The sequence below is a fragment of the Diachasmimorpha longicaudata genome, chromosome 3 (assembly GCF_034640455.1).
Source record: "Diachasmimorpha longicaudata isolate KC_UGA_2023 chromosome 3, iyDiaLong2, whole genome shotgun sequence".
In the NCBI taxonomy this organism is placed as follows: Eukaryota; Metazoa; Arthropoda; class Insecta; order Hymenoptera; family Braconidae; genus Diachasmimorpha; species Diachasmimorpha longicaudata.
The window spans coordinates 9605479-9629782 of record NC_087227.1 but is presented as its reverse complement, the minus strand read 5'-3'; the positions used below and the strand labels follow the sequence as shown (position 1 = coordinate 9629782).

The 24304-nt window shown below is 42.7% G+C and overlaps 8 protein-coding genes across 9 annotated transcripts; 3 read left to right on the top strand and 5 right to left on the bottom strand.

The window, feature by feature from the left end:
* Window positions 1-171: 171 nt before the first annotated feature.
* Window positions 172-2187, bottom strand: Rpn3 (Regulatory particle non-ATPase 3). The gene is made up of 2 exons (XM_064117127.1): window positions 2078-2187; window positions 172-1793 (listed from the first exon to the last, which is right to left on the bottom strand). Exon 2 carries the CDS (start codon window positions 1782-1784, stop codon window positions 294-296), a length of 1491 nt encoding a protein of 496 aa, XP_063973197.1. The 5' UTR covers window positions 1785-1793; window positions 2078-2187; the 3' UTR covers window positions 172-293.
* A 101-nt stretch (window positions 2188-2288) lies between these two features.
* On the bottom strand, window positions 2289-5155 carry LOC135160514 (alpha-methylacyl-CoA racemase). The gene is made up of 6 exons (XM_064117136.1): window positions 4940-5155; window positions 4421-4753; window positions 4144-4338; window positions 3827-3962; window positions 3197-3584; window positions 2289-3054 (listed from the first exon to the last, which is right to left on the bottom strand). Exons 3-6 carry the CDS (start codon window positions 4249-4251, stop codon window positions 2547-2549), a joined length of 1140 nt encoding a protein of 379 aa, XP_063973206.1. The 5' UTR covers window positions 4252-4338; window positions 4421-4753; window positions 4940-5155; the 3' UTR covers window positions 2289-2546.
* A 137-nt stretch (window positions 5156-5292) lies between these two features.
* On the top strand, window positions 5293-8825 carry LOC135160509 (importin subunit alpha-4). The gene is made up of 6 exons (XM_064117126.1): window positions 5293-5714; window positions 5961-6063; window positions 6130-6334; window positions 6602-6762; window positions 6849-7768; window positions 7941-8825. The coding sequence occupies exons 1-6, from the start codon at window positions 5649-5651 to the stop codon at window positions 8031-8033; spliced, it is 1548 nt and encodes a 515-aa protein (XP_063973196.1). The 5' UTR covers window positions 5293-5648; the 3' UTR covers window positions 8034-8825.
* On the bottom strand, window positions 8817-10603 carry LOC135160515 (large ribosomal subunit protein uL3m). The gene is made up of 5 exons (XM_064117137.1): window positions 10388-10603; window positions 10220-10316; window positions 9474-10009; window positions 9190-9379; window positions 8817-9125 (listed from the first exon to the last, which is right to left on the bottom strand). Exons 1-5 carry the CDS (start codon window positions 10447-10449, stop codon window positions 8877-8879), a joined length of 1134 nt encoding a protein of 377 aa, XP_063973207.1. The 5' UTR covers window positions 10450-10603; the 3' UTR covers window positions 8817-8876.
* A 780-nt stretch (window positions 10604-11383) lies between these two features.
* Window positions 11384-12913, top strand: LOC135160512 (uncharacterized). The gene is made up of 2 exons (XM_064117130.1): window positions 11384-11518; window positions 11688-12913. Exons 1-2 carry the CDS (start codon window positions 11387-11389, stop codon window positions 12849-12851), a joined length of 1296 nt encoding a protein of 431 aa, XP_063973200.1. The 5' UTR covers window positions 11384-11386; the 3' UTR covers window positions 12852-12913.
* Window positions 12914-13060: 147 nt separating this feature from the next.
* LOC135160521 (glutathione S-transferase 1-1-like) lies at window positions 13061-14341 on the bottom strand. Its single transcript, XM_064117149.1, has 5 exons — window positions 14047-14341; window positions 13904-13962; window positions 13704-13845; window positions 13457-13624; window positions 13061-13358 (listed from the first exon to the last, which is right to left on the bottom strand). Exons 1-5 carry the CDS (start codon window positions 14188-14190, stop codon window positions 13206-13208), a joined length of 666 nt encoding a protein of 221 aa, XP_063973219.1. The 5' UTR covers window positions 14191-14341; the 3' UTR covers window positions 13061-13205.
* Window positions 14342-14545: 204 nt separating this feature from the next.
* LOC135160508 (mitochondrial-processing peptidase subunit alpha) lies at window positions 14546-16815 on the top strand. The gene is made up of 2 exons (XM_064117125.1): window positions 14546-14742; window positions 15007-16815. Exons 1-2 carry the CDS (start codon window positions 14693-14695, stop codon window positions 16577-16579), a joined length of 1623 nt encoding a protein of 540 aa, XP_063973195.1. The 5' UTR covers window positions 14546-14692; the 3' UTR covers window positions 16580-16815.
* Window positions 16816-19977: 3162 nt separating this feature from the next.
* On the bottom strand, window positions 19978-24238 carry LOC135160506 (mRNA (2'-O-methyladenosine-N(6)-)-methyltransferase). 2 transcript variants are annotated; one of them, XM_064117118.1, is made up of 4 exons: window positions 24087-24238; window positions 23528-23838; window positions 21607-23291; window positions 19978-21478 (listed from the first exon to the last, which is right to left on the bottom strand). In XM_064117118.1, exons 2-4 carry the CDS (start codon window positions 23828-23830, stop codon window positions 21082-21084), a joined length of 2385 nt encoding a protein of 794 aa, XP_063973188.1. In that variant the 5' UTR covers window positions 23831-23838; window positions 24087-24238; the 3' UTR covers window positions 19978-21081. The 2 variants fall into 2 exon arrangements, with proteins under 2 accessions (XP_063973188.1, XP_063973189.1); XM_064117119.1 differs by having other exon boundaries at window positions 23528-23820; window positions 24087-24216.
* Between the last annotated feature and the right edge of the window lie 66 nt (window positions 24239-24304).

Here is a 24304-nt window from a genome sequence, read left to right as displayed (position 1 = left end):
TCTATTAAAATAATGTTAAATTAAATGCAGGAGAGAGTAGAGCTGCAATAATTACATTAATCAAGTCTTTAAATTTATTTTTGACAATGATACTTGATACGTCAGAGAAAAATGATGTTCAATGAAATTAAGACAAATTATTGTAAAAAAATAATGATACTGACGAAGGCCTTCATTTTATGTTACCTTTATTGTTATCTATTAAATTGGATTGGATACAGAAATGAATAGTTATCAGATAGGAAAGAAAATCATGAAAAATCAAGTAATAATTCCACAAACTGAAGAAATCTTCAAGGAAAACCATCATCATCCTCCTCAGCCATTTCCTTAGCAAGCTCGAGATCCTGCTGTTCCCTCTCCCTGCGTTCTTCAGCAGACTCTAAGTCCTTTCCATAAGACTTGGGAGGATACCTCATAGCTTTGACGCTCTGATTATGGAGATCTAAGCAGAAAGTGATTCTCTGATGAAAAGCCAGAAGTGGCTCACGAGTGCAGTAGATATCAGTCGTCTCCTTGCTCCTCATGTACCCATTCTCAGGGTCCAATGTCGCCTCTATGACCCCATCCCTGATAGCCTTAGCAACGATGAACTCTGCATCAACGCCCGAGTCCAAGCCCAGCTTCCTGGCAATATCAGCAGGCGAAATTCTCGAGTAAGACAATCCAATCGATCTAATAGCAGTCTTGATAACGTTGTGCCTCAATCTCAGGATCAAAGTAAACGTGTGATCAGCCCTGAACTGGGGTCCAAAGTTCTCCAGGACCTCCCCAAATCTGTGTAGATTACCGAGACGAACGGCCTGAGTCAGTTGGAAATATGGAGCCAGGGCCCTTCTCACAGCAGCCTGCCTGAAGATCTGCCTCTCAGGGATGTCTCCCAGCAGAAGTTCAACAGTCACCGCCAGCTTCTGAACAGTCTGTCTGAAGCCAACAGCTGTAGTCTGCGGAGCCTTCCTCATGGCTTGCACCAGGTGCTTGTGGGCCGCTGAATACTCCAGTCTTGCTGCCTTTATCCGACCCAAGTAGTACAGGAACCTCGCCCACTCATTGTTGCTGGCTGATTCTGGAAACGTCGACTTCAGCACCAATTTGTCGGCCTGGTCGTAGAGATTGTAGTGAAGATAGTTCCTCAGGAGGCAGTTGATGAGGACAGCCTGTCCCTCAAAGTCGTTCCTCAGAGTTGCTGTCCTCAGACGAAGATGGAGAAATCCTCTGATCTTGTTCAGCTGGCCCACCAATTCGTATGCTCTCGAGTGATAGAAATAGCATTTTGCTGCTATCAGGTCCATTGTCCTTCTATTTGTCGCTGTTATCTTCTGGGCCAGGGCCTCAGAGCACTGGACTGCCTCCCCGTACTTCTTCGTGTCTATCAGACGAACCAGCACAAGCAGGTGAATGTAGGCGTCTATCTCGGGGAGAAGGGGCGATGCTGAGCTCTTAAAGCGTTGAATCGCTGCTTGAGTTCCTTCGGTATCCATTGGCTCCTCGACCCAGGCTAGCAGGGCTTCGCGTTCAGCTGCTGATTTTGTGTAAAAACCACCGATCACTCCGCGGAGGACTATTGGATTCAACTTGCGACGCGTGTTGGGTAGGGCTCGGAGGGCTCGGAGGATAAAACGGGGCTCTTTGTTCAGCACTGCTTTCTCGATCTGGCGAGTGTGCTCGCGAAGATCGTGGATGGTCTGCAGGTCCGTGTCCTTTTTCTCGACGACCTCCTCAGTGGTCGAGGGCTCGGTTGACACCTCCACCTCCATCGCTTCGGTTGCTTTGGATATTGTCATCTTTTGGGGCTGAAGGGCAGAAAATCGAGAGGTTCAGAGACGGAAAATTAATTCTATTCTCCTTTGAAAGTTGAAATTTGAGTAGGGAAAGCACTTTTTTGTGGTCACAAATTCTTTAGGAGAAAATGTTGACAAAGATGACTTCAAACAAGGCTGACATAACCTAGTATACGAGTTATTCACTGCTGGGACATTATTTCGGTCACAAATGCACTTATTGAAATTTATCGATATTCCTCGACATTTCCCAAGAGTTTAGGATATTGGATGAAAGAATGATCCTGAATAATTACCTGGTGATACACTGAATGACTTGTTTGGTTACTTTGTACTTGGAAGATGTCAATTCACTCTCCAGCCCGGTTTTGGAGCGTTCTCAACGCTGAAGAGACTAGGACTAACCATTGGCTAATAGGTAAAAAATGGCGCTGTTGCTAGAGGAATTCGCCAATAGGGTCGATTGATGAAAACTGACGCGGCAAATTTGAATAATTAGTCAGCAAACCAAAATGATTACATTTATTCCTCGTTTTTAACAATATATATTTTTAATAAAGTCATTTAACTTATTAATTCCCTTTTCGCATAAGGAAGAAGGAAAAATAAATAAAATTCCAACATTTCTTCAGTTTTCAAATTCTTCTTAATAACGTCAATGATTTTCAAGCTAAAACCTATTTTCCTGCATATCACCTCATGTCAATAAAAAAAATCCTACTCCATATATGCGAAAAAACTAATTACAAAAAATGTTATTATCAATCACAGCTTCGATTTTCGAAGAACCTGTTGCACAACTCCCGAAGAAACATATTCGTCGATTTCATTAGCTCCAAAGCCAAATTCGGACAGAATTTCCCTGGAGTTTTCCCCAGGGACTGGATTCTTCTCCTCGAAATTTGATTTTCCAGGCGTTCTGGACAGCCTCGGAGACGGCTTAGGAACAACAATTCCATCGTTTCCCACAGCAAAGGAATTCTGGAATTTATTGTGTGGATGGTTCGGGGCTTGCTCTATGGACAGCACTGGGGTCACGCAGGCATCGGTGCCGTCAAAAATTCTACTCCACTCGTCCTGGGTCTTCTGCTTGAATATAGCCGACAACTTCTCCCTGTTTTCCTCAAAATTCGAGAACTGGGGTACTTCCTCGTCGGTGAGGCCTAGTTTTTCCAGGAATATCGAGTAGAAGTTGGACTCCAGTGCACCCACTGCCATGAATTTTCCATCCTTTGTTTCATACGTATCGTAGAAGTGAACACCACAATCCACTCTGTTGAAAAAATATCGTAACTTATTTACTAATTTTTTTTCCTAGAAAATGTCAATTAAATCTGAGAATATGAATGAAAATCTTCTTAATCACAAACGTTTATATAATTATTATTACGGTATTATAAATAATTTTTATTTACATATTTTGTCCCCGTGGTCTTCCCCAAAACACACTCTTCTGCGTTCTGAACAGCCAACTCCCAACATAAGCACAGCCCTCGACCATGGATGCATCGATGACCTGCCCCATCTGACTCTGGCTTCGCTCATAAAGAGCCATCATGATTCCCAGAGCACACGTCAGTCCTCCACCAGCAAAATCCGCAGCAAAGTTGACGGGAGGTGTTGGTTTCTCCTTGGCCCGTCCGAGGAGGGAGAGAAGCCCTGATAATGCCACGTAATTTATGTCGTGACCTGCCATTTCGGCGTAAGGACCTTCCTGACCGTATCCAGTGAGTCTCGCATAGATAAGCTTTTTATTGGAGCTCATGAGGTCTGCAGGGCCCAATTTCAATCGTTCCATCACCCCTTGAAGTATGACAATGAAATAGTAGCATAAACGAATAAATAAAAAATTACGAATAAACAGATTCCTTGGGAGGTTAGTAACTTTTATGTCACTTTGTTAAAAATTGTAAACAGACTGACAAAAATCGTGAATGGACTGATAGGAAAAGTTTATAGATTCTAATTTTTTTATGTCTTCGGAAGAACATTGGTCTCGATGATTTTTTCACTAATTAATAACTAATGAATGATAAGTTGCTTACCCTTTCTGAAAGGATCTATTAGCACATCGCTTTTATTGCTCAATTTTTTAAATATTTCCACTCCCTTGGGGGACTTCAAGTCCAAGGCAATAGATCTCTTTCCATGTGCGATGTAATCGTGTTGTTTTAGGCCTATCTGAATAAAAATAAAAGCATCAAATAAATTTGTGGGCCACAAAACTCACTCGGAAAATACACTTTTACAGAAATATGTTTGACAATCAAGCAGTGCATGATCACCATGAAACGAGCTCATAAATTATGATTACCAAGTAATATTTCTATTTTCTAATGTAATAATGATTGTCAATGGAAACCTTATCTACACGGATGACAGTGGCTCCAAAATCCGCGAGGATCATCCCGCAGAAAGGGCCTGGAGCAAGCCCTGCCAGTTCCAGAACTTTAATTTTCTTCAGAGGCATTTCAAATGTTTGTCATTAGCAAATTGCTCAATTACCAACCATCCTCGGGACTTTATACGATTCCAAAGGTCAGTAGATTGTCACAGCCTACAATTTCCAGTTCGTCAATAGAAAAACCACCATTTTCTGCTGTCTCGTAAATATTTATGTTAATTGTTATGCTACAGACCTCTAATTCGACTGACTAAGTGACCATGACAATCGACTTTAAAGGGGTAGATCTCATCCTACCCAACCAGAATTTAACCTGGGAGCCTCGCGCATAATTACCAAGTGGGAAAATTATCTCTTCCATTTCAATTGGTAATTTCATTTAAATGCACAAGTGTCACATTTTTTTCGTATGTACATAGCCGACAGGTGATTGCTTTTTCCAAAATGAAACAATGCTATCGTTTGTAGTAGGTTTGTATCCCTTTGTACCGAGCTCAAAATGTTTCGGTACTTTGTCATTCATTTTTAAATAAATTATCACTTGTCAATAGTTGAGACGATCGAGAGCCTTACAGACAGAGAAAATAATACCGGAATAATTTATTTACTGCTAGCGATGATTTCTGTATTTTTATCCAATAAAATTCGTGCTTTGCTCAACAAAACAGAGTTTCATTGATTGTCCGGACATTTTACACAGAAAATTGACCAACTGACCTCCTCCAGCAGTTTATAATCAATTTCAAACACTCACCACTATCCAAAACGCAATTATCGCACTACGAAAATCAAGTACACACTTCCTGTGCTTTGAAAAACGAATCGTAATTGAAAAGTGAAAATTTTTACTAGAAAAAAATTTAGAACTTTTCCTGGAATCATCTGGAGTATAATAAAATCTACAGATTTAAACAAAACCTCTCCATATGCATTCACCCATATTCAAAAGCGATGGCAGCTGTCGCAATGGTGAAAATGACAAAGTTTGTCTTCGCTGTCGAAACTCTTGGCAACGAATTTTCGCCTCCGTGAGCTGGCCACTTGGTGTCTCTCATCTCCCTTCTCGTTTTTTCTCTCGCCGTTGCCTGCGCTCTAAAACGCCTTGTAGCTGCGTATGGGCTCTCCAGAAAAAAACGTGACTGCACCAATTGCCCGTTATTGAAACCGCCGATAAAGTCCAAAAAAAAATTTATTGTGTAGGAAAAGTTGGACATTTATGCATGCCACCGCATAATCATACTCGTGAATTTTGTGAAAAAAAGTGGAGTTACGAATGATATACGTAATGCAGGTGAATAAGTGATTCTCGTGTTGCGCGTGGTTTCGGGGAAAAATTGCTTTTTTTTTAACCGTTGGACATTAGTTGGCGGACGGGGGGGAGTGTGCCACTGTAAATTTCGTACCGGCATATCAATTTTGTACGTTAAAACCCGACCGAGATTCGCAGATTGGTTATTGTAAAAATGGCCGCCGAAATGCAAAACAAGAATCGGATGATGGTGTTTAAGAACAAAGGGAAGGATCAAGACGTGAGTTTTCACATTTGTCACTCTTATTCTTATTTCTATTGGTGGTTGGGCTGGTGGAGAGTGTTGAGGGCTCATCGAAGTGAGGGGCTAGCCCTCGGGGAGAATCCGTTGCAATGCGGCGTGATTCATCCCTCAGGCATTCCCGCACTATTGCAGAAAAAAAAATTCAACTTCAGCTGTCCACCATAGCTATTTTTTCCTCAAACAATTCCAGAAATGGTTAATAAATTTTTCACGTTTTGCCAGGAGATGAGGAGACGACGAAACGAAGTGACAGTGGAGCTGCGGAAAAATAAAAGAGAGGAGACACTGCAAAAGAGAAGAAACGTTCCCATTGCAGATTCAACTGGTAAATAGAGGATTAGCCTTTGGAGTTTATTTATCAACGAGTGGATAATTATGTTTTTATTCTCAGATGAAGACGACATCGAGAAGACTTTGTCCAAAATAAACTTGATGGAACTTGTACAGAAAGCAGCAGGGGGTGATCCAGTAAAACAATTGCAAGCGGTTCAATCTGCTCGAAAGTTACTGTCATCAGACAAAAATCCACCGATTGATCCACTCATCCAGAGTGGAATATTACCAATTTTAATTCGCTCTCTTGAGCAGCATGACAAGTACGTAAATATTTGAAAAGCGAAACGGGTAACTTATTCGCCCGCCAATATTTTTTAGGGATATTCTCAAATCTTGGAGATATCACAATCTTAAGGATGACATTGAGTAAATTTTAACAAAATCCTACTTGAAACTTTGTCTGAGGTTGAAGATAACCTTCATCAATTTGGCTGAGCTTTCACTTGAGTACCATTTCACCCTCACTGTTGATTGAAATTGCAATCTTTAGAAACTATACTCAACAAATTTTAATTTGTCATTTACAGCCCTTCGTTGCAATTCGAGGCAGCATGGGCATTGACAAACATCGCGAGTGGCACATCAGCTCAAACTCAGGCGGTTGTGGCCGCTGGTGCTGTACCGCTCTTCCTACAATTGTTGATGTCGAGCCAACAGAATGTTTGCGAACAAGCTGTATGGGCTTTAGGTACATACTCCGTTACTGTTCTGTCATCTACTGATAAACAATTCTAGACATAAACGTATGCATTAACATGATTTCTCACTCCTCAGGGAATATCATTGGTGATGGTCCAACACCCAGAGACTACGTAATCAACCTAGGTGTTGTTCAACCCCTGTTACAATTTATAAAACCAGACATACCAATAACATTTTTGCGAAACGTTACGTGGGTAATTGTGAATTTGTGTAGGAACAAAGACCCACCACCACCACTTCAAACGATAAAAGAACTTCTCCCAGCCCTGAACATACTGATTCATCACTCTGATATCAATATTCTAATTGAGACAGTATGGGCATTGAGTTACTTGACAGACAGTGGTAATGAGCACATACAGATGGTGTTAGACAGTGGTGTTGTACCCCGTCTCATTCCCCTGCTCTCTCACAAAGAAGTTAAACTCCAAACAGCCGCACTCAGAGCTGTTGGCAATATCGTAACTGGCACTGACGAACAAACCCAGACTGTCATCAATTGTGGTGCACTATCGCATTTCCAAAATCTTCTGACACACTCCAAGGACAAAATATGCAAGGAGGCTGTCTGGTTCTTGTCAAACATCACAGCTGGCAATCAAGCACAAGTCAGTGCTGTCATTGAAGCCGGTCTCCTTCCTCTGATAATCCGTAATCTCTCGAAATCCGATTTTCAAACTCAGAAAGAGGCTGCCTGGGCGATCAGCAACTTCACGATAAGTGGAAATAGAGATCAAGTTGCGCAACTGGTGCACGAGGGAGTTATCGAGCCCTTCTGCGATCTTCTATCATGCAAGGACACCCAAATTATCCAAGTTGTGCTTGATGGCATTCACAATATGCTCAAACATGCTGGCCCTGAGGTCGAGCAACTCGCTAATATGATCGAAGAGTGCAATGGTTTGGATAAAATTGAACAGCTGCAGACACATGAAAATGTAGAAATATACAAATTAGCTTATGATATTATTGAACAATACTTCTCCGAGGAGGTAATTACTGTTTTATTTCATTTACGTAGATTGTTTAAAAGGCCATTGTTGAACCAATTTACGCTAATTCAATTGTCCAATTTTCTTTAATGATCCAAGTCACTTGCTAGATATGGTCTAACTGGAAAAGTATTTTTAAAAAATAATTAATTCATGTTTTTTTTATTTCCAGACTGACGACACAAATCTTGCACCTCAGGTTAATGACGTAACATTTGAATTCGATCCAACAACATCAATTCCAAGCCAAGGCTTCAAATTCTGAGATCGTCTCACATCTCTAATTGTAACGTCATTAACTCGACATGAGTACGGAGACACATTGCTTTACTTTATCTTGTATTACGATACGATCATACTGCTCCGATGATAATTAACGAGGCGCTCTTCAATACTATATTTTCATTACTTTCTTTCTTTTTCTTCCTCCAATATGATAACAAAACTTTGCGCCCCTGGTACATTAGTTTGAACCGAGAGTCCAGTTCGTTGTACAACTCTTTCTTGCAAGAGGAATAAATAACAGTGACAATTATTATTTGCAATCATGAGTTGGGTGAAGAATAATGTGATATGTTAATTATCTATTTGTTCGTTTACTTTTTTTTTCTAGGCTAACTGGATTCGATGTGAATTTTTTTATTAAAAATTGTGCCCTGAAATTGATTAAAGAAATCTCGTATTTTTGACTACCAACGATTTTATACGCTACTGTCTGGAGTCTTGGTTCAATTATAATGACTTTTGGGAGACAAGAAGGCTAAAAACGCGGTGAATAACAACTGTTCGTGTATATTTTAGGCATGTTAAATTTATAGTCACTATTGGTTGTCAGAATCAATTGGAATCGATTACTTCTTGATCAGTAGATTTAAATATTACGGGCGTTCTGTACGGAGCAGCAACAATAAAACTGTAGCATAAATACATTCATCATTTCTGATTTTTAAAAAAATATTTTCAATGTCGAGGATCACTCATGTTGACAGCTAGCAACAATCCTGTATTCCCCAAAGTTATCTACAGCTATGAATAAATTTACAGGAAATTTAAACAATGACGATGTTTATTTTATCATTTTTACACTTATTTCATTGGGTTTGGAACATTATTTTTTATCTGGATCTTCGAATTCTATCGTTGGGGCGTCGAACTGGTGCATCGATTCCTCCCATTGCACCTCTGGTAGTGGCTCTTTCCCAGGGACGTAAGTCGGGAAGGGTGGAGCCTTCTCGACATCCTTTATCCTTCTATGGAACAGGAGACTGTCGTAAATTTGGAGGAGACTATTCGTCTCACCGGGCAGACTCTGCCCCAAGACCCAGAGGACGTTGTGCTTGTGATCTACACGGAGAACCTGTTGAAAAATGTTTTAATAACGTGAATTACGCAACAAAGTCCATTGGAAGAGGGAAATTTACCTTGACACCGCGGAACATTCTGTATCGATTTCCCATGTGTCCAGGGAGTTTAGTTCCCGGCATCACCCTAGCCTTTGTACCACCAGAGCCGATATTTCCCGGTCTTCTGTGGGTTTTCGTGACTCCGTGGGTCGCTGGCATACCATGGAAGCCCCAGCGCTTCATCACCCCCTGGAAACCTCTGTCCATTCTGTGGAAAATGACATGGCAATTACCTCGGAGTTAATCCACTCAAAACTACAATTACTGGGTCGACTTATTGAGGCTCTAAAATTGATGATTACGTTTTAGCCCTGATATCCACAATATCACCAGCTCTGTAGTGTGAAGCCATGAGGGGTGTTCCTGGCTGCAATACAGCATTTGGTGTCACCATAAAACGACAGAGAAGCCTCTTCGGCATGACTCCAGCTTCGGTGAAGAGTCCACAATACTGTTTTGTGAATTTTTGAGGATCAACACTGTCAGCGCCAACAAGCAGGCAGCCCTGCTTTCTCCTGGGGATGACGGTCTTTCTCGACGGCTGAATCAACGGTGTCCAGTCCTCAGGGGGAATATATTTTATCACGTGATTGTCACACACGTGCAGCAGAGTTGCCAGGACTTTTTTACCGTTCTTCATCCACATGGGATAGATGCCTATCTTCCTGGCAATCACTCCTGTACGACGGGAGTCTGGGGTCCATTGGGCTGTCGGTTCGATTGGGGGGACCTTCAAGGGGGAGTAGGAGCCAGTTTGGGGGTCTGGGGTTCCATATTTCGACTGTATTACTTCCTGAACGAACGCTGCATTTTCCGTTGTTATGTCGTCTTTATTTAGCTGTAAGAGGCAGTTGATTGTGATTTTTTTAAAGATCTTTTGACTGGGGAGTATCCAAATATTCTCCCAAAACATTTCCAGCATGTCAAACAGAATTAATCTACGATGACCGAAAAATTAGTTGAGACCGAAAAAATAACATTGACTTCATGCCAATGAAACCTAAAATGAAACAAAACTTTAGGATTTTTTTTCGGAAAAAATACTCACCGCACGTTCCTGCTTCAAAAACCACAAGGGGTGCCGTTTTTTAGGGGGTGGATTGATTCTTTTCCCTCCCCTGTTGGGCACTGTCAACACTTCAACTCTGCAATAAACATTGTAATTAATTGGGAAAAAACAATAATGCTTGAAGGAACGGCGGACACTGGACATTACCTGGGTTTTAGAAAATTTGTGAAGACGTTGAAGCCAGAACAAGCGCGGAACAACTTCGCCATGATATTTACTGGAGAAATATGAGCTCGGAGAGACTCTCAACGTTTCACTACCATTTGTTATTTCATTCGGATGATTAATTATTGGAATAACCACAATTGTTGGACCCGTCTCATGTGGTTTCACATGAAGAAAAAATTAAACACTTGGAAGTGGCGGCGGCCGCCATCTGTGGAATTGTGAGGATATCGCCATATTCGGCGGGAAAATTTAATTGTTGTTAACGCTCTCATTATATGACAGTCTAATTTGGAAATTAAAAAAATAAACGCCGACAAAGTATTGGCGAGGATAGTGTTTGTTTAAAATTAAGAAATAATTCGTATTGTTTAGTTAAAATTTTCCGCATTTTTTGGTTGGATTTGTCGCCCAATATTTGAATGAATTAAAAAAACAAAAGTTTACTCGAGAAAATTAATAAATTCTTGACAGTGTTTCTCATTTTCCTGTAGAATATCCGATCGAACCAGGAAAAATCATTTGCTGGCTGAGGTTTTATCCTCAATCGATGACTCCAGGTGCCTTAATTATTCCAGCAATCAACAAGATATGTATCACCAACCGGTGAGATCTATTTACCGTAAAGTAATTTATATTCTCAAGGCGCAAGTGCAACATTATACGCTCAGAATGATTATTATCCTTGATCACAAACAGATCAATTGTGCAAGACGTGAGGAACAGAATCTTCATACAGTGAAAAAACGTGCGTTTCCAATATTAAATATCTCAAACCCACAAATTAAAATTTATCTTCTTGATTTTTTTTTTTAAATTGTCTTATAATTATAACTTTCCAAATTCAAAATTTTCAAATAGTCACTTTAAACGATACGATCGTGTACTACGATGTTATGATTCGCTCGATTTTTTTTCTATAGTATTTCAAACGTTTCAATATTTTCAGAAATCTGATGATCCTTACGAGTCCCGTTGAAAATGGAGGGAAACAATTTATTCTTAATTCTCTTAATTTCCACATTCAGTTTACATTTACTGATCGTGGGCAGTGTTGCCTCTCATTCCCCCTGCATCATGAATAGCAGTGGCAGAAAGAATAAAGTGAAAAGGGTAATGACAACTGTTATCACACCTCCGCTTTTTATCCCCCACAATCAAAAAAAATTCTATTGCAAGTGTCCGTAAAATCAAATGAAACTTTTGAACTCCTTCAATAGTGACCTCCACCACCCCTCCGCCAAAAGCCCTCAGTCCCCTGTAACTGCGTTATCATTCGCAGGATCCTCACGGTGGTAATTACATAATGGACTGTGCGAGCTTCACCACAACCTACGAATCCTTCATCCCCCTGGTAGACCGAGCCTACTGGATCAAAGCGAGCAAGGACGAGGGCTTCCAAGAGAGAATCTCCCTCTCAATGTACCGTTACTACATGATCCAGCATTTATACGCTCGTCTGGCCCAAATTCGCGTTGCAAAGGGTCTGGGTGACGAAGAGGAGAAGCAATTTGCGAAGCATGTTTACGGAGTTGCGTCCTGCGTTCCCTACAGTGTCTTCATTTTCCTGTACAACCTGGGGGACTTGCAGATAACACCACGATCCGGGGATCGCCAGTTCTTCGAGTACTCGGTGATCATGTGGCCGAACGAGGAGGGCCACTTCGGCCGGGTTGACAGCTCAAACCACTGGAAGTACATGTCCTTGCCAGCTCCTGCTGTTGTCGCCCAGGCAATTCAGGAAGATCTCGCCTATACTAGAGACACTGCTGGGAATCCCCACTGGGACTTGCCCCCGGAGCTTGCGCCGTTCACCACAGAAGCTCATCCAGGACTACCAACTGCCAATCTCCTCGGCTGGATGCCGGCAACTCCGCTGACTCACGCCCAACGAAACATCCTTCACTCATCCGGGATAAGGGAAAATAATTTTGACGTTGTCTACCCGCGATTCATGTTCAATGCAAAGCTCTTAGAGATTCTTCACGCCTACTTCAAAGCCTCCACGCAGATCACGATGAACATCAAGTCGTTTTACGAGGACAAACTCCAGCACTTTGGGGGGCCCGAACAGCTCGGCTGGCTGGAGCGTAAGGTCGAGGCACATGCCCCATTCAGCAGATCTATCTCCTACGTCGAGAAGAATGTCGTGGGTAAACTCCATCCGCTGCAGATCAAGGCAGCGGACAATGTCGAATTTTCCCTGATTCTTGGGCTCAGGGTGAAGAAGCACACGGCTGCTGTCAATGATTGGGCGGTGTATGATTGGCAGGGATATGAACGAGTTCCGGACACCTGGATCAAGACGAGGAATTCGGTTTTTGAATTTGGAGATCTTTGGGATGTCAATGGAACGACCATCGCGGTTTCTCAGGAGAGAGACGGAATCAGGATGAGATTCGTGGATAAGAGTTTTAATCGTCTTAATTATCCCGGTGGAGAATGATATCGTATATTTAAGACAATTCAATGTATCATATTTTGAGGAATAATAACAACATAATAGGATTTTCGTAGTCATCTACTGCTGTGAAAACTTACATAATTTTTCCGGGAGCGATAATTAGAGCTGACTGAGTTGATCGTTTATATAGCAATGTGGGAATGTTCATTAGTCATCATCAATAAAAAACGTATACTAGGAAAACCTACGGATTTCGTTGGCAAATCCTAATGGATTTTTATCGAACGTTCGAAGAGTTTTGAACCGGTTCTGTTAAACAGATCAGGAAGAAACATTCAATCGGTGAAAGGTTGAAAATTTATCTTTCTGTTTCTTCCATCGGTATGACTTGTATTTCTAGTCCTGTCCAGGTGATTGTAAGTGGCTCTGGATCTTCTCATGGAACGCCGTATTTCCCGGGGCTCCGAGTCTCGCGTATCCTTTGATTTCGTCCTCACAGGTTTTTACCCAACTGACAATATTGGGGTATGAGTCAATGGGCACCAAAACCTGTGGGATACGTCGATCAAGATTACAAGTACCAGTAATGAGGGTAACAACAAAAATACACGAAGATCACTCGCGCATTGAAAGGAAGATTCATTTACAGCCAAACTTGTGAGGGTGGTGACACAACTGATGTCGGCCAGAGTATAGGAATCGCCGGCAAGCCATTTTTTTCCTTCCAAAAATATATTCAAGAAGTCGTAGCCCTCCTTCACCAGTTTATTTTTTTCTTCTGGTACCGTCTTCACGTTATCGAAGAATATTGGGTACTGAAAGGGTCATTGCTGTGGTAATAATATGATATCGATATTTATCGCGGACACTAGCTGCTGAGGGATATTCAGTTACCGATATCTGCCGCAGAAGAGCGAAGAGGATTCCGCTGTCAAAGTGCAATCGCTGATCCACAAGTGCTCTCTTTGTCAAGTCTTTCGGATAGAGATCATCATTTTTCCCGTATTTCCCGACCAAATAACTCATGATTGCATGACTGTAATTGTGAAAAAAATAAATATGCCTCCCTAAAATTTAAATTTTGCAGAAGGTACCTGTCCCAAATGATATCACCATTGTCATCCAGTGTCGGAACTGTGTGCTGAGGATTTATCTACCCACAAGATTATGAAATGTCACATATAAGATGTCGAGTATCTCTATGCCGATTATTTAGGAATACTAAAGTAGGTTTTACTTTTGTGAAGCTGTTCTTGAGTTGGTCTTGGGCCATCAAGCTGACCTCACGAACTTCTAATTCCAATCCAATGGAATCCGCTGTAAGAAGTACAGCTCGACAGGGCTGGCTGACTATCGTCGAGTACAAGATCGGTCGTGGCATTATTATCAAAATCTCTTACAACACTGAGAGCACAATTGGAGCGAAGAGTTCCAATACTGCTGATGTCATTTGGAGATAGCCGACAGGTCATTGCCTCTTGCAAAATAAACTAATTCTATCGTCTGGTTGAACTACTTGCCGACGGTCGAGCTGTCACAATCCTCATGTCGACCGGGCGTCTGTAAGTGCCGACCTCTCTGTGCCAGATTTTCCACTAATCAATAATTGAACAAATAGATTATTGAAGTACAAATGATTCTCTATCGATGTGGAGAGCCTATTGAAAAATATCAATTTTCGCTGATCTGTCGGCCAAATTCGTATTGAAATCTAAATCAGCGATTTTTTTTGTCGTGTTAAAACCACATCCACATGAGCGACAATCGCCGGTGTAAGAACGCGACCAGTCCCGTTCGCATGTTTTCTATGTACAAAAAAAGTCTGTACAGCAATTTATTATAAACTAATAAATCTATGAATATAGAAACAAACAGACATTAAGATGTTGGCGAGAATACCCCAAGGGCCGTTGACCACTGCTTTCAAGACTGCGTAAGCCGATTAAATCAATAAAACGCTTTATTTACCGTGATCTCTGCACTAACCCTCTCTCGCCTCAAATCAATTCACAAATAATATTGAAATAAATTGACAGGACCGATTAAACTTGGCAGCACATTTGTTAGACTTTTTCTTTCCATTCGTCATGTCACAGACAGAATCGACTCAATCAATCGAGTCAACAACTATCAACATAATATAATATATCAAGAGAATAAAATCACCATCTCCAACGTTTGTATCATGATGTTGCAGTTCAGCTCATTCAAAGTACTTGACACCCTGGAGAAAATGTTTTTCATCAGAGAGCAAACCGCCGGAGCCAGGTCCCAGTGTGACCGGTTTTCCCCCTCTATCACAGCCCCTCCCGCACCTCGCCAAGGCGATCTACTCAACCGCCAAAGAGGAGCATCAAACCACCCAAATAACAGTCCTCCCAAATGGCCTGCGAGTGGCCTCTGAGAATCGTTTCGGTCAGTTCTGCACAGTTGGAGTGCTGATAGACTCAGGACCAAGATTCGAGGTGGCATACCCCAGTGGAATCGCCCACTTCCTCGAGAAGCTGGCATTCAACTCGACGAAAAACTACGAGAGTAAAGATCACATAATGCTCTTGCTGGAGAAGCACGGTGGTATCTGCGATTGCCAGGCATCAAGGGACACCTTCGTCTACGCAGCGTCTGCAGAGTGTCACGGGCTCGATTCAGTCACCAAGGTCCTGGGTGACATCGTCCTGAGGCCGAACATCACTGAAGATGAGCTGAACGTGGCTAGACAAACGGTGGCTTTCGAACTCGAGTCCCTGTTGACGAGACCGGAGCAGGAGCCACTGCTCATAGACATGATTCATGCAGCAGCGTACAGGGACAACACCCTGGGCCTCCCCAAGATCTGTCCCCAAGGAAATATCGAGAAAATCGACAGGAGAATTTTATTCACGTACCTGAAGAATCACTACACCCCGAAGAGAATGGTAGTCGCTGGAGTGGGAGTTGATCACAATGAGCTAGTCAGTGCTGTGGAGAAATACTTTGTGGATGACAGGCCAATTTGGGACGAGGATACTAGTCTTGTGCTTCCTGATGCAGGTGCCAACATCGTGGACGAGTCTGTCGCCCAGTACACAGGGGGTTACATCGTCGAAGAGTGCAGCATTCCAGTCTACGCTGGACCAAGTGGTCTACCCGAGCTGTCCCACATCGTTGTGGGCCTTGAGGGCTGCTCCCACCAGGATCCCGATTTCATTGCCATGTGTGTACTCAACATGATGATGGGCGGTGGCGGGAGCTTCAGCGCTGGTGGACCTGGCAAAGGCATGTACACGAGACTCTACACTAATGTGCTGAACAGGTACCACTGGCTGTACAGTGCGACAGCCTACAATCACGCTTATGCTGATACTGGAGTCTTCTGCATTCATGCGTCGTCGACACCGACTCACGTCAAGGAGATGGCGCAGGTGGTCGTGAAGGAGCTGGTGGCCATGGCTGGGCCTATGACTGAGAGCGAATTGGCGAGGGCCAAGAAGCAGCTGCAGTCCATGCTTCTTATGAATCTCGAGCAGAGGCCAGTGGTCTTCGAGGACATTGGCAGACAGGTGTTGGCCACTGGCGCGAGAAAGCGACCGGAGTATTTCATGCAAGCGATCGAGGAGATCACGAGGGAGGATGTGCACAGGGTGGCCAAGAGACTTCTCAAGTCGCCACCCAGTGTTGCTGCTCGAGGGGAGGTCAGAAATGTTCCCACTCTGGTTGATATTCAGGCTGGACTGCATGATGCCCAGGGGAGGATGCCTGGGACACGCAGCAGGCTATCACTCTTTCGTTAGCTGTTTCGATTCTTCCGATATTGAATTTCAAATAACACACCCTTTTTTTTCCACTGATTTTTTCTTTTCCATCCCAGGTCTCAAACAATTGTATAAAGTTGTGTGCTACAATTTGTTATTAATAAATTCGAAAGTATTTATACGTAGAATTCCAGAATGTTTATTTCGATGACGACAAAGGTTGACTGTAATGACACTAAATTCGAACATGTAAATAAATCTTGTTACCGATAGAACTAATGGAATTTTCATTGTCTTGAAATTATTTTTAAAGTAATTTAAACATGAATCTCGATATTGGATATTATATTCGATAATATGGAATTAAAATCCTTTTAAATTGAAATGGAAATAAAATTGAATTGGCAATTCATCTATTTATATTTGTTAAAAAATAAAAAAAAAGAGTCAAATTAAAACTGGATCAATTTCTAATTCACGTTGCTTCTACCCGAGACGTCGATATTATCCCAGCACCCCCAATGACCATATCGAGAGAACAACACGAATTGCCCTAACAAAACAGATCGATCCACCGAAGGGGTGTGCCACAAGGGTAGTCAGCCACCTCCACCAGGCTCCTGCTCCCCTGTCCCACAAAGCATCCCACTGTCGCAACGTCACATTACGTAACCCCGTACGTAGACGAGTGTGTCACGTCACGTAGACAACCCCTTCTTACGTCATCCGAACGAAAATTCTCCAAGCCACCATCGAGCCACTGTGACGTCGAGGTTACGTGGAGCTTTCAGACGACATTCACGTCGAGGGGAGCATCAGTGTGCCACTGTGACGTCGGGGTTACGTGGAGCTTTCAAGCGACGCCCACGTCGAGGAGAGCATCACAGTGTGCAGGTTGCCACCCCAACACCCCCAACATCCACTCCACAATTCCATTCCCAATGCCGCCCATCCCCTCGAGCCACAACCAATAATCCAATGACACGAGTGATCACAACTAATTCCCTGAAATAGCAATGGCGGTGGGACGATGAAAGCTTCAATTTCACAGTTGCCAGAGTCGTCGCTGGGCCAGCGCCTACGCTAATGCACTTAATTGCCTCAAACGCGAAACATATTTCCGGATCAAGGTTACATGCAGTTGTGTAGGTCGCAGGATACCGCGTGTCCTGAATGTCGTGTATGACTCGGGTGCAGGATGCAGGGGGTTCCCTGAGCGCCATTCTGGTGTATTGACAGGGTCGCCCTCCCTCGAACAGGGCTTCATCAGCGCAGAGTCAAGAAGAGAGCACTTCAAGAAGTCAGCGGTGTTTTAAGAGACAGGAGAACAGCAGTAAGAACGAGCAGCATGAAGCAGACCCGCCTTGATGACGATCCATCGCCAAAAGTCTCTTCCGGTTTGCCTTTGGCAACTTTTCGGAGGTAAGTCTGGGGGGAACGAAATCGCTGGAGACACCGGACGAGTGCAGGAAGTGAGCTTTTAGGGGAGTAGCCTGGGCTGGAGGTCATGGAGGAAGAGTACTCAAAGAATTCTGCTTCTTCATGCTTTCCAAGAGTTTCCGGGTGAGAAAGTTGACAATCACCCCACCATGATGATCATGCATGGTGTTTGTGATGGATGCAACCTAACACGTGGAAAATCTTGGAAGTCTCCCAGGATACTAGAATTATCAGGGAAGATGTCCTTCGGGCTTTCCCGCTTTCTCAAGGGGCTGGCATAATCACCTGGTGTGTTGGGACATGTCACGGCTCATGTAGCTCGGTGGGAGTCCGGTCAGACGGAGGAACAAAGACAACTCTGGGAATCACCAGGTGCGAGTAAATTATCCGGTTGGATGCTGATGTTTGTCATAAGAATTTCATGGGTTTTAGTATGAAAATAATGTAGGAGACTTCAAACCGTTGGATACGTTCGGGTATCAGGGGGCGATGAGTCCTGGTGGGTGTCAGGATGGTTGAACTATTGGCGTGTCCTGCTGGTTGTCTATGGCTTCCTGATCCCGTCGAGGGCGATAAGTATGCGTTTCGAGGCGAAATACTTTATCTTACGTCCTTCCGGGAGAAACTGACCCGCCCCAATGTGCTCAGTCATCAATCGGCTTCATTCATGTCTCTGGGGTGCGGTTGTTGCCTCCTGATTGCTCCATTCAACAGTTATAATGCTCGAGGGCAAGAGACCGCGTTCGACACGTAGAATGAATTCTCCTTGAATGACTGAGGCGACAAAAACTGAGGATTATTTACCCCCTGGAAATATTCCTATCATCAGGACCGCAGGAGCTTTGGAGTTTGAAGAATGTACTTTTTCCTTTCGGAGATCTCGAATTCCGCGCACTTTCCATCGGAAAAAGTATTCTACGAATCAGGATTGCATGGTCGGGGAATCCGCTGATATTTCAAGGAGATGGAGAAATCTTTCGATTGACCATTTGCGGTGTCTTGAGAGTGACACCCTCGTCTTGCCTCCAGAGGACGATGAGTAAAAAAAAAAGAGGGAGAGGTCCTTCTGGACACGTCAATGTCTCGTCACTCGTCAAACGAGTGGCGCCAGAAGCATTCTCACCATCAGGATCGTATAACTATTGAAAGCTAGATTAACTATGAGGAAATTCCTGCGCAGGCTCAATCTGGAAATTGAGTAAAGACGCGGATGTTGCCGCATGGTCCTCAGAATGGATCTTGTGGAGTCAGGATAGCAGAATCGTCGATTGTCAATTGATCAAAAGTTGAAAATAATTTTTAACGACCATTGAAAAACCCGGTGAATGCTGATAATTCGATTAGTGAATTTATTTATTCTCCTGGATTTGTCAGCTTTTGGACTCGGACGACTGGATTTACCCGCTGTCACAACATCAAAGGACTTCCAGAGTTTGTGTTAAGATCACCAAGGTGCTCTAATGCTGTTGAATCGAGTTTGAATTATGAACTTGTGAAAGTTTAGCTTCAAAGCATCAACCTGAGTTTCTAGCAGGATATCATGAGTTGCTCGGAAGTGAGGTCGTGAATTATTAACAGGATGAAATAGAGGTGAATGCTTTGGGGATAAATTTGTTGTCACTGATAGTGGAAATGGGGTGGCTTTTGAGGTGAGTTTGGAGGCGATACCAACGGGAGAATAACCGGGTAGCATGAGGCAGGAGGAATAGTCGAAGGACGATAAAGGAAAAGCTCTTGCGCTTGCGTAATAACTAGGACGCGTGGGGGAAAGATAACGACATTGTTTCTGTGATCTGATAAAGCTCTTATTTACCCGCCCTTACGTTCTCCAGATTTTATTTACAGATATATCATTGTCAACAAAAATGATCATACTCTCGAACCTTGGAACTGATCCGATTTGTTTAAAAATTAAAGATTCTGACCCAATCTGATGATTTTTTAAATTATTTTATACCAAAATTATATTATTGACTATGGGTAGAAATAATTGGACGTTTGTTCTGCGATTTGATAACGTATATTTACAATTTCTTACATTCTTCCACATTTTATTTACAGATATATCCCTTTCCACAAGAATTATCAACGAATTTGTGCATTGTTGTTATGTTTGAGATTGATCAATTGGTGTTAGTGTAGAAATATGGAAAAAAATCATGTATAATCTGCAGGAAACCCCTTGAGTGAGAAATTATTAGTTAAAAATCTTTATACATCATAACAAAATGATTTTATTGACATGGTATAATTTATTTACAAGATAATCGATTAAAAAATAATGACCACACGAAATTAATCAGCATTTACGCATCTAAACTACATTAGGCATCGGAAATTGTCGTATAACACTTGAATCAACCTCATTAATTACCTCTCCTTAACAACTATTGTAAAACTACAAATCATTTTAGTGACTTTAGTTCTCCTTGTACAGTAAGTATATTAAATATACTACAGCTCAATTTATATATCAATCTGTCAGCAGAAAAGAAAGAATTGTAATTAAGGAGAACACATCAACTCTTTGAGACAACAAATAACATTATTCGATAAAAGATTAATATATGAAATAGTCATTTAAAAATACACAGACTTTTATCCACATCATCATAATGAACCTATATAATAGATACATTGCAATTATTGTAACGTAACGTTTTGACAATAATTTTTTCTGTATAGTCTCCTCGCGTGATGATAAAGCTATGCTGTTATACTCTTGCCTGACAAATCCAATAAGAGAAAAAAAAATATTTATCGAAATATTGCCTCAAACAATATTAAATCAAATTTTTATTGCAGAATTTTTCCCATCGAACAAACACTTCTGTAGTACGAAAATTCATTGATTTACATATCGACCCGGTAGTGTGTATGTAAGAAAAATTTCCTTAAATTTCCAATTTTCCCTCACTATAGAACCCCAATCATATCAAACATGTTCATATCTCTAAATAAAAAATTCTAACCCTCAGGTTAATTCTGATTATCGTAAACTCATCTATTTACAAGTTTAATATGTTCAGAGCAGAAAATAAATGATTTTTATCACTCTAAATAAATCTAATTACTCTTACCAATGAGATCCTAGGATATTTTCAAATGGGATTAGCTGCTGTTACAGCTGTCAGAGGTGTTATCGTTGGTGTTGCAGTTGAATTTGAATTAAGACTCACTGAGGGCATTGTGCTTGGCACTTGTGGTGGTATTGACGATGGTGCTGTTGTTATTGGTGTCGAGGGATTGATCGTTGTTGGTGTTGCTGGGGTGCATGTTGATGATAGAGAAATTGTTGTGGACGGCATTGCCTGGTGTGTTGTTGGCCTCGGAGGTGAGAGTAGCTCTTGTCTGTCTCTCTCTCTTTCTCGGCCTGGTCGCCACGCCTCCAGAAGGGCCTCCACACGCTCCTCTGTAGGGCCCCAACGAGCTGCTCCGGCTGTGTTCTGCAGCCAAACAACTAGGGTGCCGTGAGCTGCTCTGATGTTCACTTCAGCTCTGAAAATATCGTTAGATAATTTATGTTTGTTAATCTAATCTTATTTCTCTTCGATAAAATGTGGATATAATTTTTTTTTAATAAGTTGAATGTTCTTAAATTTTAACAATACAATGAATGTAATTACTTCGGTAAAAGATGTTGAAATCCATGTCTATACTCGTGCTCCATAGCAGGTACAACAACTTGTTTCCTCTTGAAATGGCTGGCCTCCAACTTAACAAGAGCATTGGGCGCAGGATCCCTCCATTCAGGTAAAAAGACAATGAACGAGAGAGGATCAGTGGAATCAGCCAGTAGTCTCTCGAAGTGATTGACCATGGCCTCCATGAGTTCCTCGCAGTATGGTGGATTGGCTTCAAAAGAGCCTGTGATGGGCCTGAAATCGAGGAAAGGTCCCCTCGAGCCGAAATACGAGTCAGTATCAGCAAAAGCTGAGCAGTACTGCCTGAAGTAGCAGTTGAAGGGGGAGGCGAAGCATTCGAATGTTACCCCAAAGGATCTTTGGAGGCACTCGAATACACTCACTGGCAATGCCATCTGCGTTGCTTGGCCCTCGTTGATTCCGAGATATGTCTGATATCTCTTCAGTGCACACCACACTCTCGGCAGAAACATCTCGAATTTTTTATCATCGAAGCAGTTATACCTGTACAAATGCTCGAGTTTCGTCAGGTGATTGTTGTTGATGCAGACTGTATCACCGTGAAATCGAAGCATCGTCTGCTCACGCTCTGGAAGGTACTCGACGTTTGGTAGACGAGGAGCTGGCAACACAAATTGCACTGGGTAACACCAGACTTTTCTCTGGGGTGGGGCATTCGGCCTCAGTATGTCACTCAGGCCACTGTCCTTGATTATCTGATTGTTCTTGTCCCGCACTTTCTTCGCATATTCTGCGGAGAGATTGTATATCTTCATGCAGATACCCTCGACACTTCCTTTGACGGTCTCGGTTAGATGCGGCTGGCATTGGTGCTTCAGGTGGGAGAGTCGATCCTGGAAATCGTCGAATGTTGCCCCCACTGTTTTACGTAACCATTGAAACGTCTCTTCTGCATTCCATTTGACGACTTTCCGAGACTCGGAGGATGCTGCACGAGATTCGATCATCTTTTTTGCTGCCTCTGCGTACCTCGACAGTTGCTTCCTAGCGTCTCCCGTGAATTTAGGACGAACAATTTTGATGGGAATGTCGTTCATAATTTCTCGATACATCGACATGGAGATCTCTGGGAAGCACTGGCTGGGGAGTAGAGGATCAGAGCCGCAGTCAATGACCTTTCGTTCCATCAACCAACGATTGAATGAGTCCTTGGGGGCGTCTATCGATTCTCGTGTGTGGCACAACTCCTGATAGCACTGACGCAGCTTTGCCAAAAGGCTACAACGTAGTGCCTCGACATCGGGATGAGTCTGGAAGAGAGTGGACTGGGCTCTTTCGAATATTATAACGTTTGTACCGACTTCCAAATCCCAGGGGCCTGCCAGTACGAATTTTTTTATTGCACCTGCACCAAGTCCAGTTATTGCATTACCATCCTCCGAGGCTCGACGTTTGAGGGGACCTCCTGGGGTGCCTGGAGGGACGGGACCATTGCCTGGAGACACCACGGGGCCACCACAAATACCGAGGGGATCTGTTATCGGGTCAAATTGAGGCTTCAGCGAGGGCATCACCCAGAGGGATTCACCGGTCAATTTGTTCCAGAAGTAGGGACGATTCTCTCGTTTACTCCAGAACCTTTTCCAACCTTGTTGCTGGAGCTCTGGACTCAGCTCCGGCTCGGGAAAGGCGCTTGGGAGTACCACCTGGGGAAAATTGGGGGGCAATCAATTGACCAAGTGGAAAAACTGGAAATTCAAGCCCATGAGAGATAGATTATGGAGATTGTGACGTTTGTAGTTGTAAAATTTTCAAAGTCAAACCAACAAAAATTTTTTTTCTGATAAATAAATATTAAAAATTAGTGCAAAAATCGCCGAGATGATAGTGTTAATTTAAAGGACCGAGTGAGAAATAATTATCTCCATTGAATAATAATTACCTGGGCCATGGGTATCATTTGCTGTGGCACATGGGACATCGGTGGACCATGCTCGACAATTCCCGCCGTTTGCGCAAGTGTTTGTGGTTGCAGTTTAACCGGAGTTGGTACGATAACCTGGCTAACAGCCGACACTGTTTGTTCCTGCTGCATCATCGTGGCGTGATGCAGATGATGGGGATGAGGATGAGGATGTTGATGATGGTGCATTGCACCGGCTAGGCCCGATAACTGCTGACTATTTGACAGTGCTTCCCAAGTTTGTGTATTCGTTTGTTCCTTTCCCCCACTCGCTTCATTCATATTTTTATCTTTAAATTATCGTCAGTTTTAATAACGCGAATTGTTGGTAAATCCGGAAATAATTGGGAGTCAGAGGAGATTTCATCTGAATTGCCTCGAGTTGCGGAGAGTTTGAATTTCAGGGCTGGGAGATGACCGAAAGTTTGTGTTTTGTTTACATACTAACGGCAGTAGGCGCCGCAAAAATCAATCGTTTTAACGGGAAAATTCGTAATTTCACGGGATTATTTTATGTTATCGAGTTCGTGGGACTTACCACATCCGATGTAAATGGTCTTTCAGAGGTATTTCATGGTTATTGTGACAGTTCAGTCATTATTTTTGGCAATTTGACGCAACAATCTCCACCTGTGAGACGCCATTTGCTCATACTCCTTTGCTCGTGTAGAAAAACGCGGGGCAATGAGTTTCATGTGCGGCAAACACGTCTTTGTTGAACGGACGAAGCGCCCAGCGGACGAACCGCGAACCTCT

Bases quoted from the DNA above. Each gene is read 5' to 3' on its own strand.
- Rpn3 (XM_064117127.1), bottom strand. From the start codon at position 1,784: ATGACAATATCCAAAGCAACCGAAGCGATGGAGGTGGAGGTGTCAACC.
- LOC135160514 (XM_064117136.1), bottom strand. From the start codon at position 4,251: ATGCCTCTGAAGAAAATTAAAGTTCTGGAACTGGCAGGGCTTGCTCCA. The intron at 3,585-3,826 runs GTAAGCAACTTA...TCATACTTCAAG, and splicing joins AATAGATCCTTTCAGAAAGG to GGGTGATGGAACGATTGAAA. The intron at 3,055-3,196 runs GTAAATAAAAAT...TTTTTTCAACAG, and splicing joins AGACCACGGGGACAAAATAT to AGTGGATTGTGGTGTTCACT.
- LOC135160509 (XM_064117126.1), top strand. From the start codon at position 5,649: ATGGCCGCCGAAATGCAAAACAAGAATCGGATGATGGTGTTTAAGAAC. The intron at 5,715-5,960 runs GTGAGTTTTCAC...ACGTTTTGCCAG, and splicing joins ACAAAGGGAAGGATCAAGAC to GAGATGAGGAGACGACGAAA. The intron at 6,335-6,601 runs GTACGTAAATAT...TGTCATTTACAG, and splicing joins TCTCTTGAGCAGCATGACAA to CCCTTCGTTGCAATTCGAGG.
- LOC135160515 (XM_064117137.1), bottom strand. From the start codon at position 10,449: ATGGCGAAGTTGTTCCGCGCTTGTTCTGGCTTCAACGTCTTCACAAAT. The intron at 10,317-10,387 runs GTAATGTCCAGT...TGTTTATTGCAG, and splicing joins ACAAATTTTCTAAAACCCAG to AGTTGAAGTGTTGACAGTGC. The intron at 10,010-10,219 runs GTGAGTATTTTT...TGCCTCTTACAG, and splicing joins TTTTGAAGCAGGAACGTGCG to CTAAATAAAGACGACATAAC.
- LOC135160512 (XM_064117130.1), top strand. From the start codon at position 11,387: ATGGAGGGAAACAATTTATTCTTAATTCTCTTAATTTCCACATTCAGT. The intron at 11,519-11,687 runs GTAATGACAACT...TATCATTCGCAG, and splicing joins GAAAGAATAAAGTGAAAAGG to GATCCTCACGGTGGTAATTA.
- LOC135160521 (XM_064117149.1), bottom strand. From the start codon at position 14,190: ATGCCACGACCGATCTTGTACTCGACGATAGTCAGCCAGCCCTGTCGA. The intron at 13,846-13,903 runs GTACCTTCTGCA...TCACAATTACAG, and splicing joins GGTGATATCATTTGGGACAG to TCATGCAATCATGAGTTATT. The intron at 13,359-13,456 runs GTAAATGAATCT...CGTATCCCACAG, and splicing joins CCACCCTCACAAGTTTGGCT to GTTTTGGTGCCCATTGACTC.
- LOC135160508 (XM_064117125.1), top strand. From the start codon at position 14,693: ATGTTGGCGAGAATACCCCAAGGGCCGTTGACCACTGCTTTCAAGACT. The intron at 14,743-15,006 runs GTAAGCCGATTA...ATGATGTTGCAG, and splicing joins ACCACTGCTTTCAAGACTGC to TTCAGCTCATTCAAAGTACT.
- LOC135160506 (XM_064117118.1), bottom strand. From the start codon at position 23,830: ATGAATGAAGCGAGTGGGGGAAAGGAACAAACGAATACACAAACTTGG. The intron at 23,292-23,527 runs GTAATTATTATT...AATTTTCCCCAG, and splicing joins AAATGATACCCATGGCCCAG to GTGGTACTCCCAAGCGCCTT. The intron at 21,479-21,606 runs GTAATTACATTC...CGATATTTTCAG, and splicing joins TTTCAACATCTTTTACCGAA to AGCTGAAGTGAACATCAGAG.